This window comes from Taurulus bubalis (assembly GCF_910589615.1).
Source record: "Taurulus bubalis genome assembly, chromosome: 16".
Lineage (NCBI taxonomy): Eukaryota > Metazoa > Chordata > Actinopteri > Perciformes > Cottidae > Taurulus > Taurulus bubalis.
In genome coordinates this window covers 23,481,098-23,498,597 of record NC_136604.1, presented here as the reverse complement: position 1 = coordinate 23,498,597, position 17,500 = coordinate 23,481,098, and the positions used below count along the sequence as shown (strand labels likewise).

Genomic DNA, 17,500 nt, shown 5'->3' with positions numbered 1-17,500 from the left:
GAGGAGGGAGTGAGGGTGAGGAGAGGAGGGAGAGAGGGTGAGGAGGGAGAGGAGAGGAGAGGAGGGAGAGAGGGTGAGGTGAGGAGGGAGAGAGGGTGAGGAGAGGAGGGAGAGAGGGTGAGGAGAGGAGGGAGAGGAGAGGAGAGGAGGGAGAGAGGGTGAGGAGAGGAGAGGAGGGAGTGAGGGTGAGGAGAGGAGGGAGAGAGGGTGAGGAGAGGAGGGAGAGAGGGTGAGGAGAGGAGGGAGAGGAGAGGAGAGGAGGGAGAGAGGGTGAGGAGAGGAGGGAGAGGAGAGGAGAGGAGGGAGAGAGGGTGAGGAGAGGAGAGGAGGGAGTGAGGGTGAGGAGAGGAGGGAGAGAGGGTGAGGAGAGGAGGGAGAGGAGAGGAGAGGAGGGAGAGAGGGTGAGGAGAGGAGGGAGAGAGGGTGAGGAGAGGAGGGAGAGAGGGTGAGGAGAGGAGGGAGAGGAGAGGAGAGGAGGGAGAGAGGGTGAGGAGAGGAGAGGAGGGAGTGAGGGTGAGGAGAGGAGGGAGAGAGGGTGAGGAGAGGAGGGAGAGGAGAGGAGAGGAGGGAGAGAGGGTGAGGAGAGGAGGGAGAGAGGGTGAGGAGAGGAGGGAGAGAGGGTGAGGAGAGGAGGGAGAGGAGAGGAGAGGAGGGAGAGAGGGTGAGGAGAGGAGGGAGAGGAGAGGAGAGGAGGGAGAGAGGGTGAGGAGAGGAGGGAGAGGAGAGGAGAGGAGAGGAGAGGAGGGAGAGGAGGAGAGGAGAGGAGAGGAGGGAGAGAGGGAGAGGAGAGGAGGGAGAGGAGAGGAGGGAGAGGAGAGGAGGGAGAGGAGGAGAGGAGAGGAGGGAGAGAGGGAGAGGGTGAGGAGAGAGGGAGCGAGGGTGAGGAGAGAGGGAGCGAGTGCCTGAATACATATGTTCTCTCCGGCTGGTTCCTTCTCACCCATCAGGTAAAGAGCCCGGACGTTCATCCTCTCCGCTGTAGCGTTGCTCTTGATGTTCATCATGCGGAGCATCTTGTCCATGTCTGTGGCCGTGCCGTTGATGCTCATGAGCTGACAGCCGGCGCAGGTCGGCAGCAGGTGGTGCAGCGAGGTGACGGTGCCGACTGAGGACAGAAACCGTCTACTCATCCTCTACACTGAACATCTCAGAAGGTAAACTTTCCAGAAGGGGACTCAGTGTTTCTATACTCCAGAGAGTCCTCAGACAGCACAGCTGCTCTCTTCCCTTTCCCTGTGTTGAGTAGACATGCTGTCAACTCTGTACTCATGCAGAAGATAATGACTCATAAACCAAAGCACATTACAATGTTCAGCTGATGATGGAGTCAGAGGAGAAGTCAGAGGATTGTTCAGCTGAAACCACCAATATGAACCTCTTGGTGGCGCTAGAGTAAAGGTCTGAGCAGTAGGAGCAAACTCAAATCCCGGCACCTCGTGTGGGCTCTTCCTGTGGCACCAGGCATCAGGAGCCACAACCATGTTCAATATTTTTACACTTGAATAAACAATAATCAAATACAAAGAATCTGGTGAGATGCATAGTTTAAGGATGTCAGTAGTCAATGTTGTGCTCCCTAGAAGTAGCATTTCCATCATGTGGTTCTGCATTCATGTGCAAAGTTTCCTCCTGAACCCAGTAGTTCTGCACATATTGAAGATGAGTGTTATTGACCCATTTGGCCACAAGAGGGAGTTTACCTTTGTGTGAGCGCAGGAGTAAACACATGAAGGTATGTTTCTCTTTTAAAATGTTTTTTTTTCTGAATTTATAAATCCACTGTGCAATGTAATTCATTAGCATAGCCGTTCATTCATTTTCTGTTTTGATATTGGTTAAATAAATTAAAGATTGGTATTCTGGCTATTGAATATCTATTGAATCAAATAACTGCCTCTTTGTCTAATTTAACTCATCATTCATATTTCTCCAACCAAATCTAATATTTATTAAGTAGGACTATTAGACTTAGACTTAAGTATTGTAATGTGAATACTGTCATACAGCCTTCATAATAATTGATATTCTTTTGTCAATTTTAATCAAGCCATTCATTTTTTTAACTCCTTACTAAATCAGACCAAAAGAATTAATTGACTGTGCTGTAATTGAGAAATAAGCCAGGTATGCATTTACAAGTTATGTGTAAAGTCTTTATCGGTCTTTAAATAATGCATTTATTAATGTAATCTCTTTTTAATTTAATCTCTCTGGATCAGAATAAATACACGTTTTAGGTAGGTTTTTATTCATTGGTTTAAACTCAACAGACAAAGACTTTCAAGCTTGTTTTTATTATTATAATGAATATAATCCATAATATCCTACTGCAACAGAACTAATGATAATTAGTAGTAGTAATATTAATGATATGTGCACTGCCACCTGTAAATTATATGAAACCAAACATTATTAGTTCATGTTCTACATTTGAATATGCTTATTTGTCATTGTCTTTTATGACTGTATGTAGAGATAATGACATTTGTTTACAACAACTTTTTTTTTCATAAATATTTACTGTAACAACAGTAAATATTTCTCTGATATTATTAAGTTATTTTTTTAATTGGCCTTGCTTTTTAATCTTCTTAAGCATTACTACCAATGTGCTTCTGAAGGGGCTCAGTGTCTCCTCCAACACTCAGCAGCACAGCGGACAGCAGGTGTGTGTACATAATATAACATCACCTGTATGAATCATCTGATACAGTCTAAGTGTATAGAGAGCTTGAATTATATGATATGTCCATGAGCTACGTTTTATGACAAACACTATTTACATAATCAATATTTAAATGGTTTCCAGATTTGTCGTTGAACATTGGTGTGTATATCTTCTGTAGCGCAGGTTTCCCTTCAAACCGGTAGAGGTAGGCGCTGGGCGCCCAGTCTCCACCCAGTCTTCAATATAAATGGTCAAACTATATTTGACCATTCCTAGATTGCCTCTTTGGCGCCGCCCTCTTTTCTCTGTCAGGGAGGGAAAGGGCTGTTCTGTGCTCTTAGTTTTCCCTTTCTGTTACAAACTGTATTATTTTATTTGTATTTGTTCTGGAGGGACAATGTACAATGTACGTGTATTGGATGCCTTGTTACAAATAATGATAAAGAACCTTGCAAATGAATGCAAAACGACTGACATCCTTAAGCTGTGTATCTGTGCATCTCACCAGAAGCCACAATAGTGGCAGGCAGTCGCCAAAACATCTTCTGAATCTATTCTGCAGCGATGACAGCTGTGGCCACAGACACCTGCCACAGACACCTGCCACAGACACCTGCCACAGACACCTGCCACAGACACCTGCCACAAATCCCTGCCACAGACACCTGCCACAGATACCTGCCACAGACACCTGCCACAGATACCTGCCACAGATACCTGCCACAGATACCTGCCACAGACACCTGCCACAGACACCTGCCACAAATACCTACCACAGACACCTGCCACAGATACCTGCCACAGACACCTGCCACAGATACCTGCCACAGACACCTGCCACAGATACCTGCCACAAATACCTGCCACAGATACCTGCCACAAATACCTGCCACAAATACCTGCCACAGATACCTGCCACAGATACCTGCCACAGACACCTGCCACAGATACCTGCCACAGACACCTGCCACAAATACCTGCCACAGATACCTGCCACAGATACCTGCCACAGACACCTGCCACAGACACCTGCCACAGATACCTGCCACAGATACCTGCCACAGATACCTGCCACAGACACCTGCCACAGACACCTGCCACAGATACCTGCCACAGACACCTGCCACAGACACCTGCCACAGACACCTGCCACAGACACCTGCCACAGATACCTGCCACAGCGGCTTCTGGACTGAACGTTCAACCAGAACACTGTTGCTGTGCCTCAATGACTGTCTATGTCCCACAACACAGTCTAACTAATAGAGTTGTGTTAAGATGGGACCAAGGAGGTTGGTGGACATTTTGATTACGATGGTATTCAACTAATTCTTTACTGAAGCCTAACCTGTATTGTTAATACTTGTATTCTTAAGAGCACTTCATGATTCATGTTAAGCAAAAAATGACACAAGATTAGTTAGGGGAAAATATTTTTCATTATCAAGCGAAAAAGTGCAACAAATAAAGTGTTTAAACAGGAGCCTTTTAACGCAAAACAATAGATCAACACATGAATAAAACAACAAAAAATGAGGTATTAGAAGGAGATCAAAAGCTGGAACGAACACGCGCCTGGAACGAACACGCGCCTGGAAAGAACACGTCTGGAACGAACACGCGCCTGGAACGAACGCGCGCCTGTAACGAACGCGCGCCTGTAACGAACACGCGCCTGTAACGAACACGCGCCTGGAACGAACGCGCCTCGGTCCAAAATCAGAATTAGTTTTTGCCGTGAGACATTGGCGTGTGGCGGGAGTGCGTGTGACACATGCACTAGCGTGAGTCACACGGCGCGGCCGTGAGCGTCGGCAGCAGGTGCTGCATACCGTCCAGGACCTGAAGCTGCGCCCCGCTCTCTCTAACAGGCAGATGCCTCAACAACCAGTGGCACGCGAGGGGCAGCTCGTAAGTGCCCCGCCTCCTGAGACGTGCCACCGGAAATGCTGCCTCTAAGGTAGTGGCAGCTTCCGGCACCGCGGCAACTGAGCGTGCCACCGGAAGTGCCTGTGCAAGAGGCTGGTGCCGCAATTTGAGCTTGTGCTCTCTGGGTCTGAGAGGCAGAGGCAGGACGAGTATCCTCTGGTTCGAGGACTGTGTGAACCAAACTCCATCTCTGCCCATCCAGTAGTTGTTGAGATTTTTCAGTCTGGACCGACAGATATTAAAATCTATAGAGCAACGATGCTAGGTGGCTAACCCTGCCTGTAAAGCTACACTATAGCATGTCTGTATTTAAGGAGTCTTCCTTGAACAAGATCCTTTTAGTCCTGACTTTATTCTTGAATAAAACAATAAGGCGTTTGTACGCAGCAGAAGTCTAATGTTTGATTCTCCACCGTTTCTCTCAGAATGTAAAGATGTAGACCCTCCAGCACGGCGTTGGATCAGGCAGCTCACCTGACGTTGATAGAGTGTTGCCATCAATGGTGCCATTGATGCTTAGAGATATGCAGGTTCCATTCCTGAGAAAAGAGAGAAGAGGACGAGCTGAGTTTATATTCTAACAGTTGTTTTATAACGGCTCATCCATGTCAGCTTCCAGTGGAGAAACTTAATAAAGAGCTCCAGGGTGTCCCTCTAGTGGAGAAACTTAATAAAGAGCTCCAGGGTGTCCCTCTAGTGGAGAAAACGTAACAAAGAGCTCCAGGGTGTCCCTCTAGTGGAGAAACTTAATAAAGAGCTCCAGGGTGTCCCTCTAGTGGAGAAACGTAACAAAGAGCTCCAGGGTGTCCCTCTAGTGGAGAAACTTAATAAAGAGCTCCAGGGTGTCCCTCTAGTGGAGAAAACTTAATAAAGAGCTCCAGGGTGTCCCTCTAGTGGAGAAAACGTAACAAAGAGCTCCAGGGTGTCCCTCTAGTGGAGAAACTTAATAAAGAGCTCCAGGGTGTCCCTCTAGTGGAGAAAACTTAATAAAGAGCTCCAGGGTGTCCCTCTAGTGGAGAAAACTTAATAAAGAGCTCCAGGGTGTCCCTCTAGTGGAGAAAACTTAATAAAGAGCTCCAGGGTGTCCCTCTAGTGGAGAAAACTTAATAAAGAGCTCCAGGGTGTCCCTCTAGTGGAGAAAACATTTCAATGCTAGACATTTTAAACGAGTATTAATCTATAATTTGTAGAATGTATCATGTTGTGCATTTGATGTTAAACTGTTAACTACTCACACCCTGCTCCCTGAAGACATGGCCACTGTGTCGGGGCCGGATGGGGACGCGTTGGCATTCAGCCAGTAGCTATCGGTGAGCTTCAGGAGGTGGTTGTAAACGTCATTATCAGAGTAACCAGAGAGGAAGTGGAACTTGCCGTATACCTGCAACCAACAGGAAGTCAGTTAGTGACAGCAGACGCAGGTACCATTGAATAATGGGTTGAATATTGCACTAATTCTTTCATATTAAATCTTTTCAAATTAATTAGGGCCCGAGCTCCGACAACGTCGGTCCGGCAGGACCCTATTGAAATTTGAAGGGGTATTATATTCCTATGATTTTTTATTTGAGACCTTTGAGCGCATATTTGGGGTACTTGTCATACTCCAAAACTCACCAGATTTTGCACGCTTGTCAGGCTTGGTGAAAATAGACATCTGCTATAGGCGTCACATTTCTGTATAAACCAATGGCTCTGTAGCGCCCCCTAGAAACTGGACAGGCGGCGCCCCTTAGCCAGTATGTCCGATTGAATTTGACACTCATGTCCATCTCCAGCTGCTCTACAAAAAACCTCTCAGACGCCGAAACTTCGTCTCCCAAAATGTTCCGGCATTTTGAATTTTGTGAAAAACACATTATTGCAAACTCCTCCTACAAGCTGGGTCCGATTCATACCAAACTTGCTGTGGATCATTATTGGACCTATATCATCAAAAGCTTGTTAATATCTCATTGTGTTTAGAGGATATGGACCAATGAACTTCTTAGAGGCGTGGCTTGTATATCAATACTCATAACTTCAAAACTATTTGGCTTAGTGTCACCAGATTTTCAGCATATGTGCACATTGCATCCTTTACCATGCCCCATCATTGTTATGCTATTTAAACACTAGGGGGCGCTACAGTAATTCGGCAATTATTTTATTTTTTGTCTTTTTTTGCATTTGTACTTTTACGAACTCCTCCTAAAGAATTTATGCGATCATCTTCAAATTTACCGAAGATGGTCTTTAGACCTTTGGGATGAAAACTGATCAAAATTGTGAGTTTTCGTTCAGCGACCTCGCCGTGGCGCGGACCCCATTTCTCCCTCATTTTGTGGTTCGCTATGTTATAGAAAGTTGTTGTAACTCCAAGGTACATCATCCAATCCTCCAAAAATGAGTGATGCATGATGCGGCCCGAGCACATTTACATGACGTCGACTTTTCTGTTTGCTTCACTCGATGCTTTGGTGCTCAGTTATAAGGAACTGGGATTTAACGTTTTCAAGAATTATTTTAATGTGCTTCCTAAATTTGAACGTGTTCTGGACGATTTAATCCTGGTGAGAAACATTTATTGTGATATTTTAAGAATTTAATTCACGGAAAATTGATTTGAGAAGCATTAAATGTGATATTCCACGTATTTATTGCAACTGGATTCTGGCATATTTAGTTTGCTTATCAAGTGACTATTGCTCATTTCTTGATCATTTGTAATCTGTTTTGGAACTTGATCCATGTGTGGTTGTTTTTCCTACTTTATTTTTCCATCATATATATATATATATATATATATATATATATATATATATATATATATATATATATATATATATATATATATATATATGTATATATCTCTAATATTGAATTGAAATATTGGAGTGGGGCATCAGAGCCAGTAGTTAACTTACCAAAGAGTTGCTGATAGATGTTATCCGGCTTTAAACAGACATTTTGTATAAATTGACTACATATTTTAGTTGCCTTCTCGCCTGAAAAACATCACTGTGTGTTTGAGGTGTTTAACAATACATTCTGTGTTCTAACGGTATTTACAGAATCCTCAAACACTTTTAGAACCATCTGGATGAAAAACAGTCAGTCCACTGCACGCTATATATATATATATATATATATATATATATATTTTTTTTTTTTTTTCACCAGTTTCCCAAGTGGCAGCACTAACCCAAAGACATTTGGTAACTACCTGGATAGGAAACAGTCACATCTTGGGAAATGGTTGAAGTACCTTTTCATTGCGCTATGTGTTTATCTTTTAGAGAAACGCTAAAGGCATAAACTGAGGAAGAACTTCCCAACAAGCTGAATCTGCTTCAGTGCTAATGCCTGATGGACAGACCCAGACAGATGAAGGCTTACCACGGAGGGCGTCAGGGACAAAGGCGTGATTAAAGGCCGGCATTCTTCAGGTGTCAGAGCCGAGCTGCTCAGAAACAGCCCCGCCACCAGGAAACAGCTGCTGAGCCACAGATTCATGATAATCCAGCTGTGAGGAAAAACACAGAGATGTCAGATGATAGCTGCTGGTCACAGAAGTACAGATGACTGAGGCGCATCGGAGCTGCTCCGCCTTTTAAGAAGCTGATGGGGGCTTCGGTTTTTCCCAGTATTTACAAACTAGAAAACTTTGCCCCAGAATTAGGTAAGACATGTTTGCATTCATTCCACCTGCAGGTCCAAAGGGGACTTCAGGTCGGGGTTTAGGACTAATAAGGACACTGTTGGCTTTGTGTTAATCATTCACTTTGGCCTACACCACATAGAAATGCACTGAGTACATGTTGAAGGCCTCGAGCCTCGGGGACCTGGTCCAGTTGAGACCTGAAGAAAGGAGCACAGGAAGATACGGTTGTTAACTCTTGTGCAGTTTTTTTTCCATGAAGCGCATACAATGTATTTCCCCCATCATTGCCCATGCTTACAGTGCCACCTGCTGTTAAGATGATGTACAGGTTTGTAATGAAGAATGTTTTATCCTTCTGTCTGTTATCCATGGAACAAGAAACATACAGAGCTGCTCAAGCTCGTTGGGAGTGTAGTGAGGTAAGAGCGATGGAGCAGGCTGTGGCCAGAATACGTGAAGTTAAACATTAAAAAAGTGATATTTTGAATCGGCCCACTATGTAGAAGCAATATATTCTCAACACTATTCCCATAGTAACCTCCAGTATACCTCCAGTATACCTCCAGTATACCCAGTGTGCACACAGTTCCCCACAGAGTGGATCCACAAACTTGAGACGCTGTTAAATGTTAATGTTCTTTATTTTCACGTTGAAGATAGATAAATAGATTTCTTGTTGTGTTCTCGCTGTTAAAGAAAACAAGCCTGTTCCATGAAGTGCAGCTGACGTTCGCCTGCTGGAGAAGCGAACACTAGTTGTTGATGTAATTAGCACCAGCAGACTAAAAACCACAGATAAACATTTGAATGCAGCTCATCATTGTATTCTTGATGGACATCAGAGATGATGATTTTCCCAGACGGTGTAAATTGCATTGAATTATTAAAAGTGTGTTTCATGTTGTGTGTTGACTGAGTTATGACTCAGTAAATAATAACACCTCGCTAATACACGTTTAGATTAGGAATAAAAACGAGCCACGTTCAATGTTTTGAGTCACTTTCTGTCTCTTTACTCAGTTTGAAAATTCATGAATTATCAGTAATAGTCATGCTATTCGTGTATCTTCCGCCCCTCGCCTTCAGTGCAGAAACCTGCAGAGAGACGAGAACAGAGAAGTCAGTTGTGTCTCGCCACACGTCTTCCTGTCATTCCTCAGACAGCTGTAAAGGTGAAGCTCCGTTCTTGGGGTCGTAGGTAAAGTCTGGTTCTCCGGTGAAGCCGAGGCAGCGCGCCTGCTCCCTGAAGGGTTGCAGGTCACAGTACGTCACGGACGTTCCTCCTGCTGGAGACAAAACAACAAAACAGGATCAATGTTTCAGATATGACATGTATTTTATTTATAGAAAGAAACCGTCTACTCATCCTCTACACTGAACATCTCAGAAGGTAAACTTTCCAGAAGGGGACTCAGTGTTTCTATACTCCAGAGAGTCCTCAGACAGCACAGCTGCTCTCTTCCCTTTCCCTGTGTTGAGTAGACATGCTGTCAACTCTGTACTCATGCAGAAGATAATGACTCATAAACCAAAGCACATTACAATGTTCAGCTGATGATGGAGTCAGAGGAGAAGTCAGAGGATTGTTCAGCTGAAACCACCAATATGAACCTCTTGGTGGCGCTAGAGTAAAGGTCTGAGAGCCACTAGTCAGGAATCTGATCTGGACTCTGCACGGCCACAGCCTTCACTCCCCAGCCAACATGAACCTGGCAAACATCATCCTGCCACATGCAGCGGAGCAGTGCGACAGCAGAGGCCGAGGAGGCCCAGTTGGCAATGTGTCAGGCCAGAGAGAACTGGAGGGCCAGAGAGAACTGGAGGGCCAGAGAGAACTGGAGGGTCAGAGAGAACTGGAGGGCCAGAGAGAACTGGAGGGCCAGAGAGAACTGGAGGGCCAGAGAGAACTGGAGGGTCAGAGAGAACTGGAGGGTCAGAGACTTTGGAAGACAAACACAAGCGTCAACATCAGCCTCCCACTGAGGGGAGGGGCAGGCGGCGGGGCGGACCAACGACACACACACACCACTACACAGAGGGTGGGGGGAAGTTAGTCAATTTTTACATGAAATACACACATCAGGAACTACACCACTCAAGATTTTATTTAGTTTAACACCCGTTGCACTGTTGTTGTTGGTCTCATCTAGCGTCTCCTGTCTAATGCATGCACCTTCCGCCTAGAAAAAAAATCCTCGTCTGTGTAAACATTCATGGCAAATAAACAGTTTCTGATGAAAGATGAGGAAGTTATGTATTTATTGGACAGAAAATACTGCGGTCTCTGTTTGTCTGTCTCCTGCACAATCTGAGTGGTTTGGGGGAGTTCCCACATGGTTCATTGACACCTTGTCCAGGAAAGGAGAGGACGGACATGTCGGACTGGCTGCGCAGTCGGACTCAATTCACTGACTTCAGGCCCACAAGGGATCCTGGTACACTGTATAGTAATAATTGTGTTTCCTATCGAGCAATGCCAACTGTTAGGTGAGGGGTGAGGAGAGAGTGGACCCAAATGCCGTTGCAACGATTCAAAAGTAAATTGAATAGATAAACAACAACTCAGGTACTGGTTTTACACAGGCCGAGGAACGCACAACCACAAACAGGAATCCAAGCAGGGAGCAAAAACGGGGGGGGGGGTCAAAACAGGGTCAAAACAGGGTCAAAACAGGGACAAAACAGGGACAAAACAGGCATAGCACGGGACATCCAACAGGGGTAACAGACGGGGGCAGGGCTCTCAAGTGTCACGCATTTCGGTCTTAAGCCACGCCCTCCCGCTACACATCGTATTTCTCACGCTAAAAAAAACCCTCTAGGCTATTTAATGTGCCGCAGCACAAACATGACCTGGTCGCTGCCCTCACCATGGAGGAATCAAGCACGTCTCCCCGAATCCCCTGGACTCATCAGCCAATTAATAAAAAGAAATGGGCGACACGAATAGCCAATCAGAAAAACGTATCTGTTGTATCTGGGGGGGGGGGAGCGAGAGAGGGGGGGGGAGAGAGAGAGAGCGAGAGAGAGAGAGAGAGAGAGAGAGAGAGAGAGAGAGAGAGGGGGGGGGGTGAAGCTTACCTGTCTTAAAAACTTGAGAGCCCTGCGGGGGGAAACAGTACAATCCCACAAGGTGACAGGAGACAAACAGGGTTTAAATACAAGAGGAAGGAAACGAGGAACAGGTGGAAACAATGAGGGCAGCAGAGGTGAAGGGAATACACAATCAGGGAACAGGGCAGACAGACAATCACAGGGGAGGAAGTGCAGGAACACAGAGGACTTAAGACAAGGACTTCACAATAAAACAGGACACCAAACAGACCAACATCATGACAGCCGGCAGCGGGACAGATTGAAGGAAGAACAACGTGTATCACATGAAACATTACACAAAAGCTACATGCAGGTCAGCGGCCAGGCGGCGACTCAGGAGAGCCAGAGGCTATGCATCAGGTGAGCATCGGTCAAAGAAGCCTTGAGTGGAGGATGTAGTGAAGAACTGAGAGTTTTCACTGTAACATCTATTTACAGTCACATCATTCTATAAAGTTCTGCAAAGTCAAATAATTAATATACCAATGTTGTAGCCAATGTGCATATTCCAATGAGGGTGGTCGTACTTCACATTTAATAGGCACAGGTATACGGTTAAATATTTTTATGAATAAAAGTGTGTGATATGTCAATAATACATGTCTGTATTGACAAGCTCCAATACACTTCACTTCGTGCTAGAAAGGCGGTCGCTCGGCGGGAAGGACCATGAGGGAGCAATTCATGTCCTCTCACAAAAACACATCCTGAAAACGATCCATCACAATGTCCAAGATGACAACTTCAAACGGGCTAGAACACAAAAAGACATTCAGTTTGAGGAGTGAAAGCAGTGGAAGTACAGAAGAAGAATCAAATGAAAACAGGAAGTAAAGGCAGTCAGTGAAAGGAGTTGAAGCATAGACCTTCAACATGCTGCCAAAGGAAAGGAAGCAAAGAAGAAGAAAGGGTGGAAGGAGGAAGGGAAGGAAGCATTATACTACACCAGAAGTGAAAGCAGTTGAAGTGTTTGACCTTGGACATTCTCTTGGACGACTGACAGAAAGAAGGACAGAAGAGCAAAGGAAGGAAGAGAGGATTTAAGAATGGAATGAAGGTAGGAGAGAGGGTAGAAGGTAAGGAAAGAAGACAAGCAGCCAAAGGGAAAAATTAAGTGAAAGCAGTTGAAGCGTATGACTTTCCACATTATCTCGGACCACTGATCAGCAAAGGAAAGAACAGGAGGGAAGGAATAAGGGAGGAACGGGGGAGGAAGGAGGGAGGGAATCATCAAATTATAACAGAAAGTGAAAGCAATTGAAGGGCATGATGTTGGACATTCCCTCAGAACACTTCAGGAACAGGATAGGACAAAAGAAGAAAGAAAGGTTAAGGAAGGGAGGAAGAAAGCAAAGAGAGAAAGTGGAACAGAGAGAAGACAAGCAGTCAATTTACATGAAGTGAAAGCAGTTGAAGTGCATGACCTTAGACCTCTCAAACCACTGATCACTCAAGGACAGATAGGTCAGAGGAAGGAAGGAGGGATGTAAGGAAAGAGGGAAGATGGTAAGGAAAGATGACAAGCAGTCAAATAACAGAAAGTGAAAGCAGTTGAAGTGTACTCGAACCCCTGAGGGAGGGAAGAAGAATCAAATAACAACAGCAGTTAAGCAGTGAAAGCAGTTGAAGCGTAAGACGCATTCTCTCCGACCCCCGACTAACAGAGGAGGAAAGGACTGAGGACCGTCATCTTTTAAAGTTGTGTTGACATCAGAAATAAAATAATTCCAACATCACACTTTTATTTTCTTCTTTCCACGAAGCATTAATGCATCACTTGTAGGAAACGTTCACCATGCGCGGGGGAATAACGTCTCCTCAATAACGTGTTCTAGAAACAGCTCGTTGCATTTCGTCCTCCGCCCATCGACCATCTGCCGCCTTCATGTGCGATGACTCACACGGACGCATGCAGGTTATGGAAATACAGAATTTCGGCTGATATTAGGATTTCCATACGTCGGAACACAGAGACAGTTTGAAGAAGCTTACTGTCGGAATAATCTCCCTTTAAAACGTTGAATCTGCCGTTTCAACTTTGCACAAGCTTGGAGAGAAAATGAAACTAAAAGGACCTGAAACCTGAAACCAGCTGTTTAGATACGTCGGAGAACGTGTTGGAGCTCTTTTGGTGATATAATAAAGGATGTGATGGACAAGGTGTCTATTATCAAGAATGAATGGACGGCATGGAGGACGGGATCATCCAACGCTCACAGGTCTCTGGCCAAAGGAGAACATTGATCATAACAACCAAAGCCTTCCGTTTCTTTCACAAACCATTCCCTTGGAGGATTGTGCAACACCTGGAACAACCATTGGCGTCCTATAAGGTTTTTATGCGATGGAAACCTAGGCAACGGCAGCTGTTCCTGGCCCACTAGCCTTCCGGCTAGGGGGTTGAACAACCTGAGTCGCTATCCAGCAATATTCTCACAAAACATAGATCAGCATAACGCCAACGTGATGCTAGATTGTATATTTTTTACCAAAACATAATATTCAACAGTTGGTTGAACACAGTTTGTCATCGTCCCCAAATCAATATCAATACTATAATATTGATGAACATAAAACGTGCAATAACCTAACGTCATCGTAGCAAGACTCCAGCTCACGAGCATAATGTGTAGTTGACCAAAGTAAATACTATTCAACAATATGTTCATCAACAACAACAACAGCCTGTCATCGTCTCAGAGACTTGGTAAGAGACCCGTGTACTCTGAGGTTGGGGCTCGCGATTCTCTGGTTATTAATAAAAGCATGTAATTGTACATAAGTATTAGTAAAGTGCTTATTAGAGTGCTATGTAATACATGTCTGGGTTATTTTTTACAGATGCTTTATCAATGCAGTCAACAATGTATTAATATGTAGATTTTTCTTTTGAAACGTTCTTTTTATGGTATTTGTTTAAAGGTATTATAAATACATCACACATGTTTCGTTTTGCTCATGGGAAGTTCAAGTTTACTGAAAAGTAAGAACACGAGCAGGTTTGAGCAGTTTGTACATTTAGAAAAAGTACACTTTCAAAATAAAGTTTGGCACAGCAGGAAGTTTTATTTCTTTACAAAACAAGAGTCATAAAAGAGCTCAGACAGAAGGCAGGAAGAGAAATCTACATTTCAGTTTTGACACGATAACTTTCAACCACTTATAAAACGTAGAGGAGCTCTGACCTCACGACCTGCAGAGCATCGGCACGGAAACCACAAACAGGAAGCGGAATAATCTGGTCACGAGGAATTTAACTTCATTCACCGCCATGACAGGAAATACATCCATAATATGTTTTAAAACCAATGCAATACTTTAATGAATTTTTCATATTTTATCTGGTGTTTTATGATTCACAGTATCGAGGACAATTTACTTTGAAAATCATGCGCACAAAAAAACACAGCATTTAAATATTTTATTTTGAAAACCACAAATCAATGTGATTTTCAAATTAAAAACTTTCAGTGAATTGACTTTGATTGACAGTTTATTTGAATGTCTTTCATTGTGAAGTTAATTTGTTCCGTCTTTTTGTTTTGTTTTTGAGACCAAAAATACAAAAATACAAAATATAACAAAATAAAAGATTTTATCAGCGCGAGTAGAATTATTTATCAAAACTAAAACCTTTGCATCGATAAAATACAACATTAACAGATTAAAGACGAAGGAAACATCACAGACAATGTTTTTATGTTTTAAATTCAAAAATAAAAATTCACTCAGAACCCCAAAAAATAAACAAACACTTTGAGCTGAAAGTTTGTTTTTGTGACACTTCTTTAAAAGTAAAGAACCAGTGCCCGTCTTATGGTATTTTCTGTGTTTTTGTTAATAAAGAAAAAGTATTTAAAACGAGAGACGGACAAGTATTCAACAGGAAGTACTTTCAGGGAAAATCCACCTTCAAAATAAAGCAAAAAAACTAACTAGTGACTTGACTCTTTCCCCTCAAACCTCTCACATCACTCTGCATCACGTGACGCCACATGAGAAGCTCCGCCTCCTGACCCTGGGTCAGTTACCCGTCAGTTACCTATCAGCTACCCGTCAGTTACCCGTCAGTTACCCGTCAGTTACCCGTCAGTTACCCATCAGTTTCCCGTCAGTTACCCGTCAGTTACCCGTCAGTTACCCGTCAGTTACCCGTCAATTACCCGTTAGCTACCCATCAGTTACCCGTCAGTTACCCATCAGTTACCCGTCAGTTACCCGTCAGTTACACATCAGTTACCCATCAGTTTCCCGTCAGTTACCCATCAGTTACCCGTCAGTTACCCGTCAGTTTCCCATCAGTTACCCGTCAGTTTCCCATCAGTTACCCGTCAGTTACCCGTCAGTTTCCCATCAGTTACCCGTCAGTTTCCCATCAGTTACCCGTCAGTTTCCCATCAGTTACCCGTCAGTTTCCCATCAGTTACCCGTCAGTTACCCGTCAGTTTCCCATCAGTTACCCGTCAGTTACCCGTCAGTTACCCGTCAGTTTCCCATCAGTTACCCGTCAGTTTCCCATCAGTTACCCGTCAGTTACCCGTCAGTTACCCGTCAGTTACCCATCAGTTACCCATCAGTTACCCGTCAGTTACCCATCAGTTACCCATCAGTTACCCGTCAGTTACCCGTCAGTTACCCATCAGTTACCCATCAGTTACCCGTCAGTTTCCCATCAGTTACCCATCAGTTACCCGTCAGTTACCCATCAGTTACCCATCAGTTACCCGTCAGTTTCCCGTCAGTTACCCATCAGTTACCCGTTAGTTACCCGTCAGTTTCCCATCAGTTACCCGTCAGTTACCCGTCAGTTACCCGTCAGTTACCCGTCAGTTTCCCATCAGTTACCCATCAGTTACCCGTTAGTTACCCGTCAGTTTCCCATCAGTTACCCGTCAGTTACCCATCAGCTACCCGTTAGTTACCCGTCAGTTTCCCATCAGTTACCCGTCAGTTACCCGTCAGTTACCCATCAGTTTCCCATCAGTTACCCGTCAGTTACCCGTCAGTTACCCATCAGTTACCCGTCAGTTACCCATCAGTTACCCATCAGTTACCCGTCAGTTTCCCATCAGTTACCCATCAGTTACCCGTCAGCTACCCATCAGTTTCCCATCAGTTTCCCATCAGTTACCCGTCAGTTACCCATCAGTTACCCGTCAGTTTCCCGTCAGTTACCCGTCAGTTACCCGTCAGTTACCCATCAGTTTCCCATCAGTTACCCGTCAGTTACCCGTCAGTTACCCGTCAGTTATCCATCAGTTACCCGTCAGTTACCCATCAGTCATCCATCAGTTTCCCGTCAGTTTCCCGTCAGTTACCCGTCAGTTACCCATCAGTTTCTTTGTCAGTTACCCGTCAGTTACCCGTCAGTTACCCATCAGTTACCCATCAGTTACCCGTCAGTTACCCGTCAGTTATCCATCACTTACCCGTCAGTTTCCCGTCAGTTACCCATCAGTTACCCGTCAGTTACCCATCAGTTACCCGTCAGTTACCCGTCAGTTTCCCGTCAGTTACCCGTCAGTTACCCGTCAGTTACCCGTCAGTTTCCCGTCAGTTACCCGTCAGTTACCCGTCAGTTTCCCGTCAGTTACCCGTCAGTTACCCGTCAGTTTCCCGTCAGTTACCCGTCAGTTACCCGTCAGTTACCCGTCAGTTACCCGTCAGTTTCCCATCAGTTTCCCATCAGTTACCCGTCAGTTACCCATCAGTTACCCGTCAGTTTCCCGTCAGTTACCCGTCAGTTACCCGTCAGTTACCCATCAGTTTCCCATCAGTTACCCGTCAGTTACCCGTCAGTTGCCCGTCAGTTATCCATCAGTTACCCGTCAGTTACCCATCAGTCATCCATCAGTTTCCCGTCAGTTTCCCGTCAGTTACCCGTCAGTTACCCATCAGTTTCTTTGTCAGTTACCCGTCAGTTACCCGTCAGTTACCCGTCAGTTTCCCGTCAGTTACCCGTCAGTTACCCGTCAGTTTCCCGTCAGTTACCCGTCAGTTACCCGTCAGTTACCCGTCAGTTTCCCGTCAGTTACCCGTCAGTTACCCGTCAGTTACCCGTCAGTTACCCGTCCTGAACGGGGATTTCCTCTTCAAGTAAAAACAAGCAGCAGAAGAGAGACGAACAAAACTCCTTTAAAGGGAAAGAACAGCGACAGAGCTGC

At 44.8% G+C, this 17,500-nt stretch overlaps 1 protein-coding gene across 1 annotated transcript in view; it reads right to left on the bottom strand.

Moving 5' to 3' along the window:
- LOC306748749 (uncharacterized protein) overlaps positions 1-5,852 on the bottom strand; it is a gene marked incomplete at both ends in the record, with an annotated part of 6,971 nt that extends 1,119 nt beyond the window's left edge. Inside the window, 3 exons of the mRNA XM_079231960.1 lie at positions 941-1,105; positions 5,072-5,136; positions 5,833-5,852. Of these exons, the coding sequence (XP_079088086.1) occupies positions 941-1,105; positions 5,072-5,136; positions 5,833-5,852 (250 nt within the window). The remainder of the gene's footprint in view (positions 1-940; positions 1,106-5,071; positions 5,137-5,832) is intronic.
- Between the last annotated feature and the right edge of the window lie 11,648 nt (positions 5,853-17,500).